Raw genomic sequence first — 22,501 nt, 5'->3', positions numbered from 1 at the left:
ATGAGAGCTGAGAGATGAATGATGAGTAAGAGTTAACTGCAGAATCGTGGGAGGTCTACAGCATTCCTTGCAGGAGAACAGCCTCAACAAAGAACCGGAGACAGAAAGGAGCCTGGTGCATTGTTAGTTGAATGAACTGAAAGGTCACTGGGACTGGAGGGTATTAGGTGAGGGAACTGAGGAAGCTGAAGAGGAGGCAGGGGCTCTATCGTCCCTGGCAGGTCATGGTATGAATTTTAGATTTTATTCAAATGTAGTGGGAACCCATTGAAAGGTCTTGAGCAGAGGAGTGCTCGTATTTTAAGAAAGCACTTTGTGGGTAGTGAGTTGGAGGGGCAAGAGCAAACCAGGAGATCACAGAGACGGTAACTGCACGGAATCTGAGCAGAGAACTCTAAGAGGGCTTTGTTGGGAGTGTAAAGGCACTCATCCTCTACCCCCATCTCAGAACAGCAGTAAAACCCCAAAGTGTAAGGACTGATCTGATTCTTGACACTTTATTTAGTTCTTCCAAAGCCCTTGAATGCCCCAAACGTGATTGACACCGGACATAACTTTGCTGTCATCAACATCAGCTCTGAGCCTTACTTTGGGGATGGACCAATCAAATCCAAGAAGCTTCTCTACAAACCTGTTAATCATTATGAGGCTTGGCGGCATATTCAAGGTAAGGTTTGGAAAGGAAAGGCTTCAGCTGGAGATGGGGCACCAGGAAAAAAAAATTTTTCCCCAAATATAGAAATCCTCTCTCCCAGTCTCAACCCTCTACCCCAAGGTAGGGGCTGGAGCAGTGGATTCCATTTCAGAGTATTCAAGGAGGAGTTGCGGGGCGCGGGGTGGTCCTCTGAGTTCTGCGGCTATCTTTTTGGAAGTCATGATGTAAAATGGGACACAGAACTCGCCTGTGTCAGGAGTTACTGTCTGCATCAATATTTCCTTTCCAGGCTTCTCTGGATCTCTAATCCCTTTTTGACTCTATCTTGCTTGGTCATGGTGAAAGATACAAGTTTATGCCATGAATATGGTAACAGGAAAGTCCAGGGCCTGCTGGAAAGGCAGAGAGTTAATTTGCTTACATCTGAGGGGTGATTGTTGCTGCTGTATCAAGTTGTTTATTCTTTTTCGTATTTGAGTCTTGCCCTGCCTGCAGGCTCCTAACTCACAGAGGTTTTGAGAGGAATTTGGACCAGAAAGTTTGGGCTGTGGCAGGAAGAGGAGGGGATGTGGGCAAAGAGAGGTACATGCCCCTCCCCCAACTTTTTGAAAGAAAAAAACCAAAACGTAATAAAATGTCAACAGTTCATGAAAACAGTTAAATTTATTTATTTGTAAGTTAAATTTATTTTGAAACACAAATGACAGTTCTGTTTGTTACATGATGATGTAAAAGTCACATTTTTTTAAAAAAGAAAGCTGCGCATCACCTATTGAGCCAGCTGCTTAATTGCACCATCTTATAGCGAGACCTGTCGCTGTCCTGCTTGTAGGGAATGTGCATCCCTCCACCAACACTTTAGTCTCACTATGCCTGTGATTTCCTAAAAAGCGCCCTCTACCCATGAGATGTCGATAATCAAAGTTACAATAAAGGAGAAGAAAAAGAGGGTTTTTGGTTTAATAATACTAGCTGATTTGGGTATATTGAATAATGTCTTGGTATCATTACTGAGCTCTTCACATTCTTTTGAAGATTCAGCCAAAATTCAGAATCCCAGCAACATAAGACTGATTTGCTGGATTGCTGTTTCTGTTGTCGATGGCTAGGTCTTTTTAAAAAGCAGCTTTTTAAAAAAAACATGGTGTTAATAAACCATCATCTCTTTGTGGACATCTACGAAGTGGTCTTCTAAAAACCCTTAAACACAGTCCAATATGTTTTCTTACCGACTAGGAATTTATCATATGGTAAGGCAAAAATCTACCTTTGCAATATCCACGGAGAAACAGAGTGGCAAAATAGAATAGCTAAGGAGAAAAGAAGCATATGTCATTTGCTTATGGGATCTATTTTCAAGTACTTCAGAACGCTTCATTTGTTATGACATGACCATCACAAATTCACTGTCTAGTCATTGTAAGCATACCCTCAAAGAGTCTCTTCTCTTGATAGCTTGATTGCCATCACTGTATGTACTTGAAAACAGAAGTTATTTTATATTATTCTAATTCAGTTTTTCCCCTAAATCTGATTGGTATTCCATATAGTTGAAGATTTGCGTGGTTTTACTCTACAAATGAAAAGACAAAAACACTACAGCAGAAATGTGTAAGTGGCACAGAGATACTTACATGAAAAAGCCTTATTTTCCTTATATTAGGAACACTGAGGCCCTGAAGATGGGATTGCCTCTCTGTTCTACTCAGACATTGTATTTTTAAAAACCAAACATTAGTTCACCTCACAATAACAACATTCCAGTTTAAAGAATGTAAAAGATTGCCAACTTAAGTTTCCTGAACTTTCCCTCTTCTCAGTGACAAATGAGATTGTTACCCTCAACTATTTGGAACCTCGGACAGAATACGAGCTCTGCGTGCAGCTGGTCCGGCGTGGAGAGGGCGGGGAAGGGCATCCTGGACCCGTGAGGCGGTTCACAACAGCTTCTATCGGTCAGTTGAAGCAAACAGGCATTTATTTAGGAGCTGGGTGGGTGTGGGAGGAAGGGGAAAGAGGAAGGAAGACCAGGAAGGGCGGTGGTGGGTGGGTGGGTGGGTGGGATGGTGGTGGAAGGGGTTTGCTTTTGAATGGGTGGGAAAGTGACAGGAAGGCTAGCAACTTGGAGCCAAACCAGTCCTTTACTTGGGCTGCACTCCTGGTCTGTCTCCCTGGGGGAGGGTGTCGGCAGCAATCCACCGGGACAGAGAAGGAAGCAGATGACCCTTCAGGAAGGCAGGGACATCCCTTGGGAGTTGGGATTTACTTAGCAGCAACTGTGCTCCGTCTTGGCTCCCGAATTTTACCACCAGCTTCCTGTTTCCATCTTAAGGGCCCAAGACAGGCTCTTGCCGCATACGTACTCCAGAAATCCCAGTGTATTTACTTTAAAAAGTAATTTCTAGTTTTTCGAAGTCATTCACGTACATAGTGAGAACATTAAATAGAATGAAAGGCTTTTACCTATAGAACAGCAGTTCTGGGCTTCCCTGATGGCGCAGTGGTTAAGAATCCGCCTGCCAATGCAGGGGACACAGCTTTGAGCCCTGGTCCTGGAAGATCCCATATGCCGTGGAGCAACTAAGCCCGTGCACCACAACTACTGAGCCTGTGTTCTAGAGCCTGCAACCCACAACTACTGAAGCCCGTGTGCCACAACTCCTGAGCCCACGTGCCACAACTACTGAAGCCCGCACGCCTAGAGCCCGCGTTCCGCAACAAGAAAAGCCACCGCAATAAGAAGCCCACACACCGCAATGAAGAGTAGCCCCCCCTCGCCGCAACTGGAGAAAGTAGAGTCCCAGAGTGGTTAATAACTTGCCCATGGTAGTGTATTGGGTACATTGCCATACTAGATCTTCAGACTTGATATCTTTTTGTTTCTCCTGGGAGAAACAAAATATCCAGGTATTTTTTACCTGGGAGCCCAAAGGCACGATGTCCTTATCACAGTTGATGAGTTTTCCTATTTTTAGTCCATTTACTAAAAGCAGAAGGGTATGGAATGATTTCGTGAGAAGCTAGGAAGAGCATCAGGCTCTTCTGCAGGGGCTGTGCATCCGTAACAGAGACTCTCCCCTCCACACTCCCCACCTAGTGTTCATCTGACCAGCAGCATCCTTAAAGAACCAAATGAAACTCAGTAGCTACTCTGATGCTTGTAGAAGCATTGCACAAGTAAGGAATGGCTTCCTGGGAACCCACCAGGTAGTAAATACCAAAAATAACACTGGAGACTACATATGACTTAGAGGATAAAGGAATCTCCATGACTGTGATCCACGGGGCCCCCTAATATGTCATCAGGTTGCTGCTAAAAGGCAAATGGTAGTTAATTCTCTCTTAGAGCGGTGCTGATGAATCAAAAGGGGAAGGCCATGATCTGACTCAGATGGAAAGTATTTATGGAACAGAACATAAAACACTTCACAGACCCATACTGTGCTGTCTTCAGCTCTCAGAATATGTTCCAGCCAGGATGTATTTAGAGATGTCTTGGAATATATTTCAAAGTAGTTCTCAGGGGTGGGCGGGAAGGGAATTCTTGAAGGTTCATCTTTTCCCAGCATTTGAATTTTGCTGATGTTTGTTTTTAAATTCATTTGGCAGCTGCACTATTTATAAGTGTGTTGGTTGAGTGATAAAGGCCGGGAAGGCCAGGAGGGGAGGGGAGAGAACATACTCTGAACACACGGCAGAGAGAGGGCAGCTTGGGAGGGGTGAAGGGTAAGTCATGCTCCCAAAGGGAAGGAAATGACCATTTATGCGGTTGCTCCTCTGGACCAGGCACAGGCTTAGAAGGTTTACATGTTTGCTGCACACCATCAGTCCTCCCTCGGTCTGCTGTCATTGTAAGCCTACCTACCCACTCCAGGTGGCTTATTTTGGAACTTAAACTTTAGAGAAGAGCAAAAGGAGGTGACATCACCTCTCTCAATTTGCAAAGGTTTTGGAGAAAAGACCAATAAGACCTGTAGCGTAATGTCCAGCAGGTGGCAGGACCTGATTGCTGGTTCTCCCTCATCTAAGGTGGTCAGAACTGGCCAGTGAGAGTCCTTCTCCCATTGGGTGGAAACAGACCCTTCCTCTCACATCTAACCAAGTTTCTCGTCCTTTTTATTTTATTTTTTTAAACTTTTTTTTCATTTTATTGGAATATAGTTGATATACAATGTTGTGTTAGTTTCAGGTGCACAGCAAAGTGATTGTTATACGTATATTCATTCTTTTTCAGATTCTTTACCTTATTTTAATTTTTGTAATTATCACCCTCTAAAGAGCTTCTTAGATCGTTTTGTCCTTAAGACAAAATCTCTGTCTCTTCTGCCATGAATTGTAATACCACAGATCTGTTTATATATTGTGGCCCTTCATAAACAATTGTCATTATCTAAAATTTTCTCATACCCCAAGAACCAATTTTTGCCCCCTTAGGGGCAATAATGTCCCCACCAAGAATGCATGAGTAGAGGATCACTATTCTATGTTTTGAAAACACTTCATATCTGAAGTTTAAAATATCAATATACTACTATTAGCTGAAATTTTACAGATTCCTCCACTGTCCATTGGCCCGATGTATTTTATGAAGGAAGGAAGGAAGAGAGAGAGAAAATGTTGATAGAGCCCCTAACACCTTCCAAGCATTTTCACCTTCACTATCTCATTTCTCCTCCTGAGTCTGGAAGATGAGTATTTTCATTTCATGCTACATGTGAACTCAGAGAGGTTATGAATTTTCCCAAGGTCACAAAACTAAAGGGGCATGCTCCTGCCTCTTTGATTTCAAAACCCATATTGTTTCCATTCAGTTACCTCTCTGGTAGCCCAGGTTCTTGGGGGTAATTATGGCCACACGGCGTGTGGTCAGAGCCAAACCTTGATGTGATCAGAGCAGTGCGAGGCCTGGCCCGGCCATCACAGTGTTGTCATATCTGAAATTGTCCTTGCTACGGGGAAGTAACCCTGAAATTGCTTTAAAATATATTACTCAAAATGGGAACAGAAACACTGAACCTACAACCCCAGAACCTTGGCAAATCCAGTGTTTCCATTTTTATCAGTTTCCTTCCTTTTTCACCAATTGTAGACATGACTTTTACCAAGTGGTAAGCAGAGTTTTTTCTCGTGTGTTATAAGTTTTGGAGGGGCTTCTGTATTTTTTCCAATAAACTTTTAATCCCTTGGATGGCTATATCATAATTTATTAAAGCATTTTCCTATTTTGTGCATTTTGGTTTCTTATGATTGTTTGTTATTATAAATAATGTCGTAATGGACATCTTCATGCATGTAGCTTTTCGCTTCCTTTGAGTTATTTCTTCAGGATAAATCCTTGGTAGTCAGACTATACTCCCAAAGTATATGATCATTTCTAGAGCTCTTGAAAAATATTCCCAAGTTGTCCTTCAAAGGGGTTGTATTCCTGTCTTACAATTACTCAAGCTACATACTAGAATATTTTAAAGCTTTGCTATTCTGGTAGGGAAAAAAAAAAAGTATTACATGGCTGCTAGCGTGTGTTTCTTTGATAGCTTGTGAAACTGTATATTATTCTAGGAGCCAAGGTTATCCTATAAAGCTGTCCTTTGGGGCTGTTGTTACCTTCACCCTATATAAAAACAATGATTATTCTGGTTTCTCCTAGGTCTTCCTCCTCCAAGAGGTCTCAGTCTCCTACCAAAAAGTCAGACCACTCTAAATTTGACCTGGCAACCAATATTTCCAAGCTCAGAAGATGACTTTTATGTTGAAGTTGAGAGGAGGTCTGTGCTAATGAATAGTGACCAGCAGAATATTAAAGTGCCAGGCAACTTGACTTCAGTGCTCCTTAACAATTTACAGCCCAGGGAGCAGTACATAGTCCGAGCCAGAGTCAACACCAAGGCCCAGGGGGAATGGAGCGAAGATCTCATCGCTTGGACCCTTAGCGACAGTAAGTACCTCATGATGCCCCAGCCTTGCCTGAATGACACTTGGCTGCTGCCATTTAGACTTGGCTCCTGTCACTTCAAGTCTGCTTCTTAGAAACCATAAAAGGTAGTTAGTTGTGAATGGAGGCCCATTAGTGCCCCCCCCCCCCAACACATCAAATCATTTTAGCAACCTGCAATATATACGAACGCTCCATGTATTTGGATTTGTGATAATTCAGGCAGGACTGTGCTAAATTTTACCTTTCCTTTCTATAGAGTTATTTATTAAGTAAATTAATAACATGAATAAGGTTTTCTAGGGCTTGTTGAATCTGTTATATGACAGTTTTTAGGATTGTTGTGTATCTATATGCACACAGATGATGATTCATCTAATTCATCTAATCTTAAAAGCCAAAGAACTCTGCTTGAAAAATCTTCAAAACAGACAATTCTTGGCATTACAGTATATATTTGAGAGTAATAAAACAAATTTTCTTTCAAAATATTCTTCAGTTCAGGCTTCTCTCAATCTCATATTGGTCATTAAAAATTAGTTGGAACTTCTAGGGTTTCTTTGTAGAATTGAAAGCTTTTTCGTCATGAACCAGAGAGCTCTATTTTGATTCACTGCATTAGAACTGTCTGTGCATTTTGGAGTCCTTGGAAAGACTAGGTGTTTCTGGGTCACACCAACCGTCACTTATGCTAGGATCCTGTGGTCTCTTGTCAACTCCCAAAGTCTGAGGTTCTTTTCTGCAGCTGAGTTGCCACCTCCCCAGTAATAGGTGTGTAAACTGGCTTTTGTTTTTCCAGGCACTCTCTTCTTGTATCAATAACGTGGAAATCTCAACGGTTTTGTCTGTGTTTAGGGATGTCTTCTTCATCTTTAAAAAATTCCGACATTTAGAAGTTATAGGACAATGCAGAGAATAATACAACAAAAACCTACATTTCTACCACATAGAATTAACCACTCTTAACATTTTGTCATATTTGCTTTCAGCCTTTTTGTGGAAGTCCACAATACAGATATATCAAAATCCTCTTTAACCATCATCCCCAATCTAATTCTCTCCCCCTCTCCCCAGAGACAACCAAAATTTTGAGTTTATTATGTATCTTTCCATTCAATGTTGTATAATTTTAATACATTAAGTACATCCATAAGTGTGCATATGCATATATATTCTCCATCTTGCTTTTTGAATATGTCTGCTAAGTGCTTAACATATTTTCTAACAAGTGCTTAATAAGGATAGGCCCTATGGGCCAGTGGCTAACTACAGACTAATAGGAATCTTATTTCTTCTACTTGAATCTATTTCTTAAAAGCTGTGTGACCTCAGCCAAGTCACTTAATCTCTCTGAGCCTCAATACTTACAGTAAGATTGTTATGAGGAGTCAATGAGTTACTATATGGAAGGGCCTATATAAGTGTCAGCTCTCATAATTTTTCTGTTTTCCTCAGTATCAAAAACAGTGTAATAGCAGTTTGTGGAGTAACAGAATTTCCGAGGTCTTAATTTAGTGTAAGGATGGCAAATATGTGGTGTGTGTGTGTTGCCATTTTCCTGTCTGCAGCCCCTTGTCAAGTCTGCGTCGGGTCCACTACCAACTGATTGGAGTTACCCTCTGAGATAACACTTACTAGCCATTCATGGTTTATGAGCTGACATTAACTCTCTCTCAAAAGCATAATAATCAAAGAGATGGTACTATATCTTAAGTAAAATACATTAACTCTCTCTCAAAAGCATAATAATCAAAGAGATGGTAATATATCTTAAGTAAAATATTGTTTGTTTGTTTTAAATTTCTAGTTCTCCCTCCTCAACCAGAAAACATCAAGATTTCCAACATCACAGACTCCTCAGCTGTGATCTCTTGGACAATCCTGGATGGCTATTCTATTTCTTCTATCATCATCCGTTACAAGGTTCAGGGCAAGAATGAAGACCAGCACATTGATGTGAAGATCAAGAATGCCACCATCACCCAGTATCAGCTCAAGGGTCTAGAGCCCCAGACAGCTTACCAGGTGGACATCTTTGCAGAGAACAACATAGGGTCAAGCAATCCAACCTTTTCTCATGAACTGATGACTCTTTCTGAATCTCAAGGTTGGTAGAGTGGACAGGTATTTACATAGAATTATTTCTGCAGAGTATCAGAAAAGCCCCACTGTCTTACGATATTTACCCCATATTCGCATCATGTGACATAATGGGCTGGTAGGTGTCACCATCTCTAAAGAGGTCCTTGGAATGCAAATGCCCCTTGGAAGGATAACCCGTTGATCTGTTATCTATCATGAAAACTTAGGTGAACTTAGCCCATCAGCACTCCCCATCCAGCAATCGAAGCTCTGAGGGACATGAATGTGATTCCATGCAGAAGGAAGACAGAGGACCCAGCTTAGTGGAGACAGCCCTGCGTGGTGCTTCAGTGGGCGCTCCAGGAACCACACTCCACTCTTTCTCAGAACGAACCCTCTTTTAGCTTGGATGACACTATGCCAGTCCGAGTTTTCTTTTACTTTTCAGATCCAGGTTATGATGTCTCCACGTCCAACGCTAACCCCCACTCCAGAGAGAATAAGCCCTTTGAGATAGAGATCCCTCAGAGTTCCAAGCACACGAGGCCCAGTGTTTGAGATTTTTTTGAAATTGAAATATAGCTGATGTAATGTACAATATTATGTTAGTTTCAAGAGCACTACATAGTGATTTGACATTTGCATATATTATGAAATGATCACCACAATAAGGCTAGTAATCATTTGTCTCCATATTAAGTGATTACAATATTATTGACTATATTCCATATGCTGTATATTACATCCCCGTGGCTTATTTATTTCATAACTGGAGGGTTGTACCTCTTAATCCTCTCCAGTGTTTGTGATTGGTAAAACCTGTTGAATGTAATTAGTGAACAAGGACCCCGGGGGTGGGAAGAACTGCAGCTCCTGGAGAGCCTTCCCTCTGAGGTCTGTCTGAAATTGCACTTCCTCACCCTCTGCACTCTACAGCTTGTGCAAGGGAATGTAGCTAGAGGGACATTATAGGGAAATGGTGATTTTTACAAATTTATAATTCAGACCAGAGTATTTTTACAGAAAATGTTATAGCACTAAAAACTTCTTGGTTCTCTTGAGGCCTACCTAGGGCTTAAGAAATAAAATCAAGCAAGCCCTGTTCTCAGTGCTGATTCTTTGGAACATGTTTGAAATATGCAAGGAATGATGGGTCTGCCAATTATAGAGAATTGTATTCAATAGTTTTCACATGACACTCTTAATAAATGCATAATTCCTATAGTTACTTTTGTTTTGGTAAAACATCTACAGGCCCTAAATCCAAGCTATAAATAAAATACAGAGAGAAAAATTTAAAGACAAGATGTAACAAAACTAAAAAACCCTCATCATCCCATTTCAGACATCTCTTTATGCACATATAAAACGGAGGTAGGAAGAAAGGTAGCTAATCACAAAAGAATAATTGTTAAAAGATAGCATCATGCTCTACATGCTGTTTCTCATAAAAATACATTGAATTTATCTTTATTTGAATTTAAATAAGGGAGAGAAGTGGAGGGGTTATACCATAGTCTTTAATAGTTTATGTTGACCTGAGCCCAAAATTTAATGGTTTTTCTCTCTCTTTCTTCTTTCCTTCCTTCTTTCCTTGTCCCATTGGTATCCTCAGGTTTTCTCCATCAGCTCTTTTTTTTTTTTTAACATCTTTATTGTAGTATAATTGCTTTACAATGTTGTGTTAGTTTCTGCTGTATAACGAAGTGAATCAGCTATATGTATATATATATCCCCATATCTCCTCCCTCTTGCATCCGCCTCCCACCCTCCCTACCCCACCCCTCTAGGTGGTCACAAACAAGCTGATCTCCCTGTGCTATGCAGCTGCTTCCCACTAGCTATCTATTTTACATTGGGTAGTATATATATGTCAAGGCTACTCTCTCACTTCGCCCCAGCTTACCCTTCCCCCTCCCCGTGTCCTCAAATCCATTCTCTACGTCTGCGTCTTTATTCCTGTCCTGCTCCTAGGTTCATCAAAACAATTTTTTTTTTTTTTAGATTCCATATATATGTGTTAGCATATGGTATTTGTTTTTCTCTTTCTGACTTACTTCACTCTGTATGACAGCCTCTAATTTGTTTGTTTTTATGGCTGAGTAATATTCCATTGTATATATGTGCCACATCTTCTTTATCTATTCATCTGTTGATGGACACTTAAGTTGCTTCCATGTCCTGGCTATTGTAAATAGTGCTTCAGTGAACATTGTGGCACATGTCTCTTTTTGAATTATGGTTTTCTCAGGGTATATGCCCAGTAGTGATATTCCTGGGTCATATGGTAGATCTATTTTTAGTTTTTAAAGGAACCTCCATACTGTTCTCCATAGTGGCTGTATCAATTTACATTCCCACCAACAGTGCAAGAGGGTTCCCTTTTCTCCACACCCTCTCCAGCATTTATTGTTTCTAGATTTTTTGATGATGGTTATTCTGACCAGTGTGAGGTGATACCTCACTGCAGTTTTGTTTTGCATTTCTCTAATGATTAGTGATGTTGAGCATCCTTTCATGTATTTATTGGCAATCTGTATATCTTCTTCGTAGAAATGTCTACTTAGGTCTTCTGCCCATTTTTGGAATGGGTTGTTTGTTTTTTTGATATTGAGCTGCATGAGCTGCTTGTATATTTTGGAGATGAATCCTTTGTCAGTTGCTTCATTGGCAAATATTTGCTCCCATTCTGAGGGTTGTCTTTTTGTCTTGTTTATGGTTTCCTTTGCTGTGCAAAAGCTTTTAAGTTTCATTAGGTCGCATTTGTTTATTTTTGTTTGTATTTCCATTTCTTGAGGAGGTGGGTCAAAAAGAATCTTGCTGTGATTTATGTCTTACAGTGTTCTACCTATGTTTTCCTCTAAGAGTTTTATAGTGTCTGGCCTTACATTTAGGTCTTTAATCCATTTTGAGTTTATTTTTGTGTATGGTGTTAGGGAGTGTTCTAATTTCATTCTTTTACGTGTACCTGTCCAGTTTTCCCAGTGCCACTTATTGAAGAGGCTGTCTTTTCTCCATTTTATACTCTTGCTTCCTTTATTAAACATAAGGTGACCGTATGTGCATGGGTTAATCTCTGGGCTTTCTATCCTGTTCCATTGATCTATATTTCTGTTTTTGTGCCAGTACCATCCTGTCTTGATTACTGTAGCTTTGTAGTATAGTCTGAAGTCAGGGAGCCTGATTGCTCCAGCTCCTTTTTTCCTTTCTCAAGATTGCTTTGGCTATTCGGGGTCTTTTGTGTTTACATACAAATTGTGAAATTTTTTGTTCTAGTTCTGTGAAAAATGCCATTGGTAGTTTGATAGGGATTCCACTGAATCTGTAGATTGCTTTGGGTAGTATAGTCATTTTCACAATGTTGATTCTTCCAATGAAAGAACATGGTACATCTCTCCATCTGTTTGTATCATCTTTAATTTCTTTCATCAGTGTCTTATTGTTTTCTGCATACAGGTCTTTTGTCTTCTTAGGTAGGTTTATTCCTATTTATTTTATTCTTTTTGTTGCAATGGTAAATGGAAGTGTTTCCTGAATTTCCCTTTCAGATTTTTCATCATTAGTGTATAGAAATGCAAGAGATTTCTGTGCATTAATTTTGTATCCTTCAACTTTACCAAATTCATTGGTCAGCTCTAGTAGTTTTCTGGGAGCATCTTTAGGATTCTCTATGTATAGTATCATGTCATCTGCAAACAGTGACAGCTTTACTTCTTGTTTTCTGATTTGGATTCCTTTTATTTCTTTTTCTTCTCTGATTGCTGTGGCTAAAACTTCCAAAACAATGTTGAATAATAGTGGTGAGAGTGGGCAACCTTGTCTTGTTCCTGATCTTAGAGGAAATGGTTGCAGTTTTTCAGAATTGAGAATGATGTTGGCTGTGGGTTTGTCATATATGGCTTTTATTATGTTGAGGTAAGTTCCCTCTATGCCTACTTTATGGAGAGTTTTTATCATAAATGGGTGTTGAATTTTGTCAAAAGCTTTCTCTGCATCTATTGAGATGATCATATGGTTTTTCTCCTTCAATTTGTTAATATGGTGTATCACATTGATTGATTTGCATATATTGAAGAATCCTTGCATTCCTGGGATAAACCCCACTTGATTATGGTGTATGATCCTTTTAATGTGTTGTTGGATTCTGTTTGCTAGTATTTTGTTGAGGATTTTTGCATCTATGTTCATCAGTGATATTGGCCTGTAGTTTTCTTTTTTTTGTGACATCTTTGTCTGGCTTTGGTATCAGGGTGATGGTGGCCTCGTAGAATGAGTTTGGGAGTGTTCCTCCCTCTGCTATATTTTGGAAGAGTTTGAGAAGGATAGGTGTTAGCTCTTCTCTAAATGTTTGATAGAATTCGCCTGTGAAGCCATCTGGTCCTGGGCTTTTGTTTGTTGGAAGATTTTTAATCACAGTTTCAATTTCAGTGCTTGTGATTGGTCTGTTTATATTTTCTATTTCTTCCTGGTTCAGTCTCGGAAGATTGTGCTTTTCTAAGAATTTGTCCATTTCTTCCAGGTTGTCCATTTTATTCGCATAGTTGCTTGTAGTAATCTCTCATGATCCTTTGTATTTCTGTAGTGTCAGTTGTTACTTCTTTTTCATTTCTAATTCTGTTGATTTGAGTCTTCTCCCTTTTTTTCTTGATGAGTCTGGCTAATGATTTATCAATTTTGTTTATCTTCTCAAAGACCCAGCTTTTAGTTTTATTGATCTTTGCTATCATTTTCTTCATTTCTTTTTCATTTATTTCTGATTTGATTTTTATGATTTTTTTCCCTCTGTTAACTTTGAGGTTTTTTTTGTTCTTCTTTCCCTAATGGCTTTAGTTGTAATATTAGGTTGTTTATTTGAGATGTTTCTTGTTTCTTAAGGTAGGATTTTATTGCTATAAACTTCCTTCTTAGAACTGCTTTTGCTGCATCCCATAGGTTTTGGGTCATTGTGTTTTCATTGTCATTTGTTTCTAGGTTTATTTTGATTTCCTCTTTGATTTCTTCAGTGATGTCTTGGTTATTTAGTAGCGTATTGTTTAGCCTCCATATGTTTGTATTTTTTACAGTTTTTTCCCTGTAATTGATATCTAGTCTTATAGCATTGTGGTCAGAAAAGATACTTGATACGATTTCAATTTTCTTAAATTTACCAAGGCTTGACTTGTGACCCAAGATATAATCTATCCTGGAGAATGTTCCATGAGCCCTTGAAAAGAAAGTGTATTCTGTTTTATTTGGATGGACTCTCTTATAAATATCAATTAAGTGCATCTTGTCTAATGTGTCATTTAAAGCTTGTGTTTCCTTATTTGTTTTCGTTTTGGATGATCTGTCCATTGGTGAAAGTGGGGTGTTAAAGTTCCCTACTATTATTGTGTGACTGTCCATTTCCCCTTTTATGGCTGTTAGCATTTGCCTTATGTATTGAGGTGCTCCTATGTTGGATGCATAAATATTTACAATTGTTATATCTTCTTCTTGGATTGATCCCTTGATCATTATGTAGTGTCCTTCTTTGTCTCTTGTAATAGTCTTTAAAGTCTATTTTGTCTGATATGAGAACTTCTACTCCAGCTTTCTTTTGATTTCCATTTGCATGGAATATCTTTTTCCATCCCCTCACTTTCAGTCTGTATGTGTCCCTAGGTCTGAAGTGGGTCTCTTGTAGACAGCATATATATGGGTCTTGTTTTTGTATCCATTCAGCCAGTCTATGTCTTTTGGTTGGAGCATTTAATCCATTTACATTTAAGTTAATTATCGATATGTATGTTCCTATTACCATTTTCTTAATTGTTTTGAGTTTGTTTTTGTAGGTCTTTCCTTCTCTTGTGTTTCCTGCCTAGAGAAGTTCCTTTAGCATTTGTTGCAAAGCTGGTTTCCTGGTGCTGAATTCTCTTAGCTTTAGCTTGTCTGTAAAGGTTTTAATTTCTCCGTCGAATCTGAATGAGATCCTTGCTGGGTAGAGTAATCTTGGTTGTAGGTTTTTCACTTTCATCACTTAAATATGTCTTGCCACTCTCTTCTGGCCTGCAGAGTTTCTGCTGAAAGATCAGCTGTTAACCTTATGGGGATTCCCTCATATGTTATTTGTTGCTTTTCCCTTGCTGCTTTTAATAATTTTTCTTTGTATTTGATTTTTGATAGTTTGTTTAATATGTGTCTTGGCGTGTTTCTCCTTGGATTTATCCTGTATGGGGCTCTCTGCTCTTCCTGGACTTGATTGACTATTTCCTTTCCCATGTTAGGGAAGTTTTCAACTGTAATCTTTTCAAATATTTTCTCAGACCCTTTCTTTTTCTCTTCTTCTTCTGGGACCCCTATAATTCGAATGTTGGTGCATTTAATGTTGTCTCAGAGGTCTCTGAGACTTCACTCAATTCTTTTCATTCTTTTTTCTTTATTCTGCTCTGTGGTAGTTATTTCCCCTATTTTATCTTCCAGGTCACTTATCCATTCTTCTGCCTCAGTTATTGTGCTATTGATTCCTTCTAGAGTATTTTTAATTTCATTTATTGTGTTGTTCATCATTGTTTGTTTGCCCTTTAGTTCTTCTAGGTCCTTGTTAAACGTTTCTTGTATTTTCTCCATTCTATTTCCAAGATTTTGGATCATCTTTACTATCATTACTCTGACTTCTTTTTCAGGTAGACTGCCTATTTCCTCTTCATTTGTTTGGTATGGTGGGTTTTTACCTTGCTCCTTCATTTGTTGCATATTTCTCTGTCTTCTCATTTTGCTTAACTTACTGTATTTGGGGTCTCCTTTTCACAGGCTGCAGGTTCGTAGTTCCCGTTGTTTTTGGTGTCTGCCCCCAGTGGGTGAGGTTGGGTCAATGGCTTGTGTAGGCTTCCTGGTGTAGGGGACTGGTGCCTGTGCTCTGGTGGATGAGGCTGGACCTTGTCTTTCTGTTGGGCAGGGCCACGTCCAGCAGTGTGTTTTGTGGTGTCTGTGAACTTAGTATGACTTTAGGCAGCCTCTCTGCTAATGGGTTGTGTTGTGTTCCTGTCTTGCTAGTTGTTTGGCATGGGGCATCCAGCACTGGAGCTTGTTGGCTGTTGGGTGGAGCTGGGTCTTAGTGTTGAGATGGAGATCTCTAGGAGAGCTCTTGCCAATTGATATTACATGGGGCCAGGAGGTCTCTGGTGGTCCAGTGTCCTGAACTCGGCTCTCCCACCTCAGAGGCTCAGGTTTGACACCAGGCCAGAGCACCAAGACCCTGTCAGCCAGGTGGCCAGGTATGGGGGGGATTTTCTTGCCTTTTGGGAAGTCTGAGGTCTTCTGCCAACGTTCAGTAGGTGTTCTGTAGGAGTTGTTCCACATGTAGATGTATTTTTGATGTATTTGTGGGGAGGAAAGTGATCTCTATGTCTTACTCCTCCACCATCTTGAAGGTCCTCCTGCCATAGGAGCCTCCACTGAAGATGCCAACCTCCACAAGAGCTAGAGGTGCAGAGGCTTTTCATTCAGAGGTTTTGCAGCTTGTTTTTTTTGTTTGTTTTCCTTTGTGCTTCGTCTAGTTTCAGTTGTTCACAGGGTGCTTCATGCAGAGGCCTTGCATCTGGCACTTCAGATCAGAATGCCTAGTGAGAAAACCTCCATCAGCTTTTTAAAACAAGAAAAAAGCCAAAGCAAAATATCTTACAGACGCTATGCTCTTTAGCGTTGCAGAGCTTTAAAGCTTTTCTAGGTGGTGAAATTGTGCAGGGAGGTTTAGTCACTTACCCAAAGTCATAGATCTAGTTAGTCATTCTCACTATTACTCGATAATATTCATCTGCTTGGGCCTGTACTTGGAAGTGAACGTTGAACAAAGGACAACAATTAGTGATTAGCATGTTGCCATTTAAAAAGGACTTTTGCACATTTCTTTGAACTTATAACAGCCCTGTGAGTCGGACTCATCTCCATTGAGTTCCAGAAAATAAATGAGTAGCCCAAGGTCACCTAGCAGGGCTCAGGCTGGGCTCAGGTTGCCATTACTTTCCCATTACACTCCCATTACACTGTGACTTCTCCTGCAGATGGTTTTGGCCTCTCTCTCTACCTAGACTAACCTGCTCCTTCTCCTGTGTTCTCCGGCACAGCCCCAGCAGACCTCGGAGGCGGGAAGATGCTGCTGATCGCCATCCTTGGCTCAGCGGGAATGACCTGCCTGACGGTGCTGTTGGCCTTTCTGATCATGTTGCAATTGAAGAGGGCAAACGTCCAAAGAAGAATGGCCCAAGCCTTCCAAAACGTGGTATGTCTCATCTTCCTAATAGTAATAAGTGCAAGTCCACATATATGCAGAACCTTCATTTTAAGGATGTGGGTCAAAAATTTTACCTGTAAAGCAAGTATTTCCCTTAGGCAAGTTTCATCTTTTCTTTGTCTTCCATTATGAAATGGGAGATAAATAGTATGACTATATAATTTCTGGTCCAAATCAGAACAATTCTAAGAGAGAAAAAGTTGCTCTTAATAAGTATGCAGGAAACCAAGCCTAAAGCAGGACTACTGCCCCATCAGAAAGAGAATACAGTCATACTAGTAATAAGTCACCAGCGAGGGTAATCTTGTAATATAAAGAACTGAAGATTTTTGGTAATGAAGGGCATATGGTAACCAGACCTCAGAGTGATAGGTAATGAAGATTTGCACTAGACCAGTTTTCTCCACATTTCCCTGTTTCCAGTTTCCATTTTGTACTTCTAATATCTCTTTCAATTCTATTATCCCTCCTATATGTATGGATTACATATACGTGTGTATCTCCATTCCTGTGCACCCTTCAGTCTGCGGCCATATTTCATGGTGCTTGGCAAGGCCTCTTTCTTTCATCTAGGAATTTTGACCAGTAAAAAGTTTAGAAAATCATACTTTACCTATAGGCACCCCATTTGAGTCCTTTGATATACGACAGCCTGAACATTTCTCTAGTTTGTGGTTTCAAGCTCTGTAAAATTAATCTGTACCCAACTTTATTGATTCTGTATATGAAACATTGAGTACAATTACATACTCCAAATGAGGTATACCTTCCTGTACATGAGTCCCTGAGATTCCCTTCAGTACAGAACAAGGGAAGCTCTGTAATCTGACTCCTTGCCAGAGCTGGCTCAACTCAGGCTGTCCCTGTAGAGGAAGGACCAGCAAGGGGGTAGAGAGTGCTAGAGCGCATCATGGTACTGATGCTTTGTCCTGATACCATCAGCGGCCATTGAAACTCAGGAGAAAAGGAGACACCCTGTTGGGTTTTGCTCTAAGAATCAGTCATCTTGGGGCCACTGTCAAGTGCCAGAGTGGGCTTGAGAGATTCTGAGCTTTAGGACATGTGGGAGAGAGTGAGTAAGAGCCAAGAATAGACCAAGATGATGCTAGGAAACAAAGCTCTCACAGAGGTGTGTCCTGTGACTGACCCAGATAGATCTCTGAGTTCTTTTCCAGACCAGAACTCAACACCTGCTCATTCCACAGCAGAGTAGAAACTCAAGTGTGACTAACTCAGGGATATGCTATTTCGTGGCATACATGCTGTTATCCTCCCCTCCCTCACCTCTGCAGACATAACTAATTGATTGCGGCATGCTTTGCCACTGAGGCCTGTGATCGTGCCCATGCAGCTCTATAGGCAGCCACTTCATCTGAGTGGGCCCGTTCAACGAACCCTATTTCCGTTTTCATTCTAGAATTGGATACAGTATTTCTTTTTTCACCCAGTGTGGGTACAAATTAGGAGGTATTATGTACCTTAAAATTATGAAAAACCCTGACACAAAACCATTATTCTTCTAGCGGGAAGAACCAGCTGTGCAATTCAACTCAGGAACTCTGGCCCTGAACAGGAAGGCCAAAAACAACCCAGATCCTACAATTTATCCAGTGCTTGACTGGAATGACATCAAATTTCAAGATGTGATTGGGGAGGGTAATTTTGGCCAGGTTCTGAAAGCTCGCATCAAGAAGGATGGGTTACGGATGGACGCTGCCATCAAGAGAATGAAAGGTCAGTGCTTGGACTGCTCGAGTCAGCATTTTACTAGGGTGGGGGGACAGCTTGACTTCCTGTTGAATCTTTCCTCTAAGGTCTTACACTCTTCAAACAAAAAATTGGCGTGGTGTCAGAGAGAGCTGTTATGTGCAACTGAACGTGATGTTTCCTTTGAGGGTCAGGATGTAGACATGAAGGCATAAGCTATTTAGGTATCACTGTCCTGATTCCTTGGGATGTGAGAATACAGATTCTCTGTCATACCCTGCTGACTTTGGGGGAGCATTCTTTTTCTTAATCCAGTGGTTCTCAAAATTGAGGATGCATCCGAATCACCTGGAAGCCTTGTTAAAAAAACCAGATTCTTCAGCTCCACCCCACAGTTTCTGATACAGTAAGTCTGGCGCAGGGCCAGAGAACTTGGATTTCTAATTAGTTCCCATGTGATGCTGATTCTGAGGCTTGGGAGACCACACTTGGCAAACCACTATCTTCATGGATTATCTGCATCAACATTCCTAGAAATATTGTTAGAAATGCATCTACTTGGGTTTCTCCCCCTCATGGTTCTACTATATTCTAATTTCTGGGATGGCGCGTTAAAAATCTGTGTTTTTAAGCTTGCTCAGTGGCTCTTCTGTACACTCAAGTTTGAAAACCCTTGATCTATGGTCACAGGAACTAGATCTTTTCCAGTTGTGTTCAAGACTGCTTGGGGAAAGAAAATAAACAAAAAAAAGACTGCATGGGGCCTATCCATTTAATCAGATCTTCTGAGAAAGCAGAATGACTTGTTCCCTGGCAATACTAGCTGTCTTCTCTTCCGGGTGAAATGGCAGTTTAGAAACGACTTGATTGCGAAGCTGCACTGTTGCTTTTACAGCACACAGACTTGGAAAGTGGCGTATTAGAGCCAGCAATGTAATTACTACTTTCATTGGGCAGCTCCATAATAAGGACTCTCTGAGGTTGCTGATGGGTCTTCCTTCTTTTTGACTGCAATATTAAGCCTAAGATGACAATTAACCCTAAATCTTTTTAAATCATCGCTGTTTTCCACATTGCTAGAAAACACTATGTCAGAAAATGAACCAAACAAAATAAACACAGTATTATTTATGCTTAGAGACAGTAATGTTTCAAACCACACACACACACACACACACCCCCCTTGCTTAGCATCCAGAAATCCCTTTTTCATTTTGCTACTTTAGTTACAGGGAGCTTTAGGAAGCAGTAAAAATAGTGAGAGGAGAGAGGGTGTAGAACTTTGTAGCATCAGTTTTTATTGGCATCTGACCTGAGCTGATTGTCTATCTCATGCCCATGTGAAGAGGTAGAATAGCTTAACAGGGCACCAGGGCAGACAGTTTTTGCAGGAAAAGTCATGCATGCAAAGAGGGCAGCTACTGACAACCTTATTATAAAGTGCTTTGTTTTTTAAATGCTCCCAAGGTATTGACCCTCAGGTCCCTGTGGTATAAACAGGGTCCTCGACTTGGAATTGCCTACTTGTCAGCCTTATGGGTACCCTTAGCCCATATGAAACATTCCCATAATTTCCAAGCATGTTCAAGCATGCACATGGCTACCAGCTCCCTTCTCACCCCTTCCCCCAATGTTATTTCTTCAAAAAGCCATAATAGCATACTGTCACCGACTCAAGGCTGATCAGCCAGTTGTGGGTCAGCCAAAGAGCTTTCTCTTCAGCCTGATTGGTGGTTCTCCCTCTGATCAAAGGGCTAGCGGACAGATGGAATGAAAGGAACAGAAAGAAATGCAACTGTTTCCTGACTACCAAGCAACTTCTATGAAAATGTCATTGAGATTTGAGTTTTTTCAGTAGGACTGGTTTAGGCAAAAAGTAAAGTTATTATAATAAAGCAAGGTGTGTACACTACTGGTGATGTTTCACTACAACTTTGTTTTTATTCCTGAGCATATTTGTCTCTGGACGGTAGAGTTAGCTGGGAGAGCCAGAGTCTAAGAATGGACGCAGCTCCATCTCGACCAAATCATTTCCCTGGGTATTTGAGAGCTTCAACAGGAAAACTTCAAAGCAGTGGTTCTCAAGCAGGGGTGATTTTGCCCCCAGGGGGGACATCTGGTGATTTCTGGATACATTTTCAGTTGGGCTACTTTTATCTAGTGGGTCAGGTCAGAGGTGCAGCTAAACATCCTACTTCATACAGGACAGCCCCCAATAGTAAAGAAGCTTCTGCATTATAGTCATCTCTGATTTCTACAGTTTTCCAGACCTAATGGTGGCTGAGTGTACCTGAAGGTTCTGGGGAGCAGAGGGGGGACAGTTGTTTCTGAAGAGGTGTAACAGAAAGGGATCACTACTCTTTACTTTCTTCCCAGAATATGCTTCCAAAGATGACCACAGGGACTTCGCTGGGGAACTGGAGGTGCTTTGTAAACTTGGACACCACCCAAACATCATCAATCTCTTGGGAGCGTGTGAACATCGTGGTAAGATGCTCTTTTCCTGGCTTTCCTGCCAGATTTTTTTTTTTTTTTAAAAACAGGCACATTCCATATTGAAATTAGGAAACACAGTCATCTAAGATTGTTATCTATTTTTTTTTAAGTTGAAGTTTCAGTCTGAATGTCTGGTCCCATTAATAGATCGTGCTGAGATTTAGTATCTTTTTGAAGGTAGATCCCAAGGCTGAATCTTTTGGCCTCTGACGTGGTTCAGCTATTACTGCCCAAAAATATCCACGGCTCCGACATGCCTTCACCTTTGCTAATCCAGAGGTTTTCTCAGCTATTACTAAGTGGATTGAGGCAGCCCTCAGCACCAGGAAGAGTGAAGTAGATTGGTTCTTGTTAGTTGCCTACCTTTTCATTTTCCCTCCAAACCCAAGGAACTTATATTCTGAATGTTAAATCTGTGAATGCCATTAATCTACTGTAATGTGAAAGCACTGGTGATGCTTAGGTTAAAATAATAATAATAAGCTTATATCTAATAGTATCAATACTTTTTTTTTATCCAAAACAATGCCCTGTACAATAACACTGAAGTTTTACAACTATCCTATGTCACACATACTCTTAAGTTCAACTTATATTATTAATTCAGGTATTTATTGAGTATTTCCTATTGTAATGTGTGTAACTAGCTGTGAATGAGTAGGTAACAAGAAATCTTTCATGGCTTTACCTCTGCATGCTACCTGGGTTTGTAGGTCTAACTCTATGCTTAATCTTAATTTCTCGTGGAAAAATTTGCTCCAACAAAAAAGCTCCACACAGTAATTATTTACAAACTTGACAACCTCTTGTTGACTTTGCAGCACAAATACCAACAATGGAAAAGAGACTACTTCCTTTTCCTCAATTTATTAAACTAAAAATACTGGTACTTCAAACAGTATATCATTCTGTGACCCAATAAGGGTGTAATTCTGAAAGCCAGATCATGTCTCTTAGGTTAAATAATGAAGTAATGACATTTATTTTTGAGCTATTTCCTGAGAACAGTAATCAGCATGGGACAGCAGTAAATGAAAGTTAAAAAAAAAAAAAAAGAAAGAAACTGACAACAACAGAAGAATATATATCTTTTAAAATTTTGCTCTATCGTCACATTATTGGTTGGCTCTTAAAATTTTTTTTTTTTTAAACATCTTTATTGAAGTATAATTGCCTTACAATGGTGTGTTAGCTTCTGCTTTATAACAAAGTGAATCAGTTATACACATACAATACGTTCCCATTTCTCTTCCCTCTATCTTAAAATTTATAATTCAGTAAAGAAGTGAGAAAGCACATTCATACCAGAATTGAAGTATATCTTTCCTTATAGTACAACAGGATTCAGTGCTAGAAGATTTTTTTTTTTTGAGAATTT

General features: G+C 40.2%; 1 protein-coding gene across 3 annotated transcripts in view; it reads left to right on the top strand.

Moving 5' to 3' along the window:
* Nucleotides 1-22,501, top strand: part of TEK (TEK receptor tyrosine kinase) — a 101,713-nt gene that overhangs the window by 67,190 nt on the left and 12,022 nt on the right. Inside the window, exons 10-16 of one of the 3 annotated variants that reach the window (XM_059924626.1) lie at nt 506-667; nt 2,476-2,610; nt 6,303-6,590; nt 8,395-8,694; nt 16,754-16,908; nt 18,444-18,654; nt 21,004-21,114. In XM_059924626.1, coding sequence (XP_059780609.1) covers nt 506-667; nt 2,476-2,610; nt 6,303-6,590; nt 8,395-8,694; nt 16,754-16,908; nt 18,444-18,654; nt 21,004-21,114 — 1,362 coding nt within the window. The remainder of the gene's footprint in view (nt 1-505; nt 668-2,475; nt 2,611-6,302; nt 6,591-8,394; nt 8,695-16,753; nt 16,909-18,443; nt 18,655-21,003; nt 21,115-22,501) is intronic. The other 2 variants (XM_059924627.1, XM_059924629.1) reach the window with 2 other exon arrangements.

The sequence above is a fragment of the Balaenoptera ricei genome, chromosome 6 (assembly GCF_028023285.1).
Source record: "Balaenoptera ricei isolate mBalRic1 chromosome 6, mBalRic1.hap2, whole genome shotgun sequence".
NCBI classification, from domain to species: Eukaryota; Metazoa; Chordata; class Mammalia; order Artiodactyla; family Balaenopteridae; genus Balaenoptera; species Balaenoptera ricei.
The sequence above is the reverse complement of the archived record's forward strand: the minus strand, read 5'-3'. Positions and strand labels throughout refer to the sequence as shown.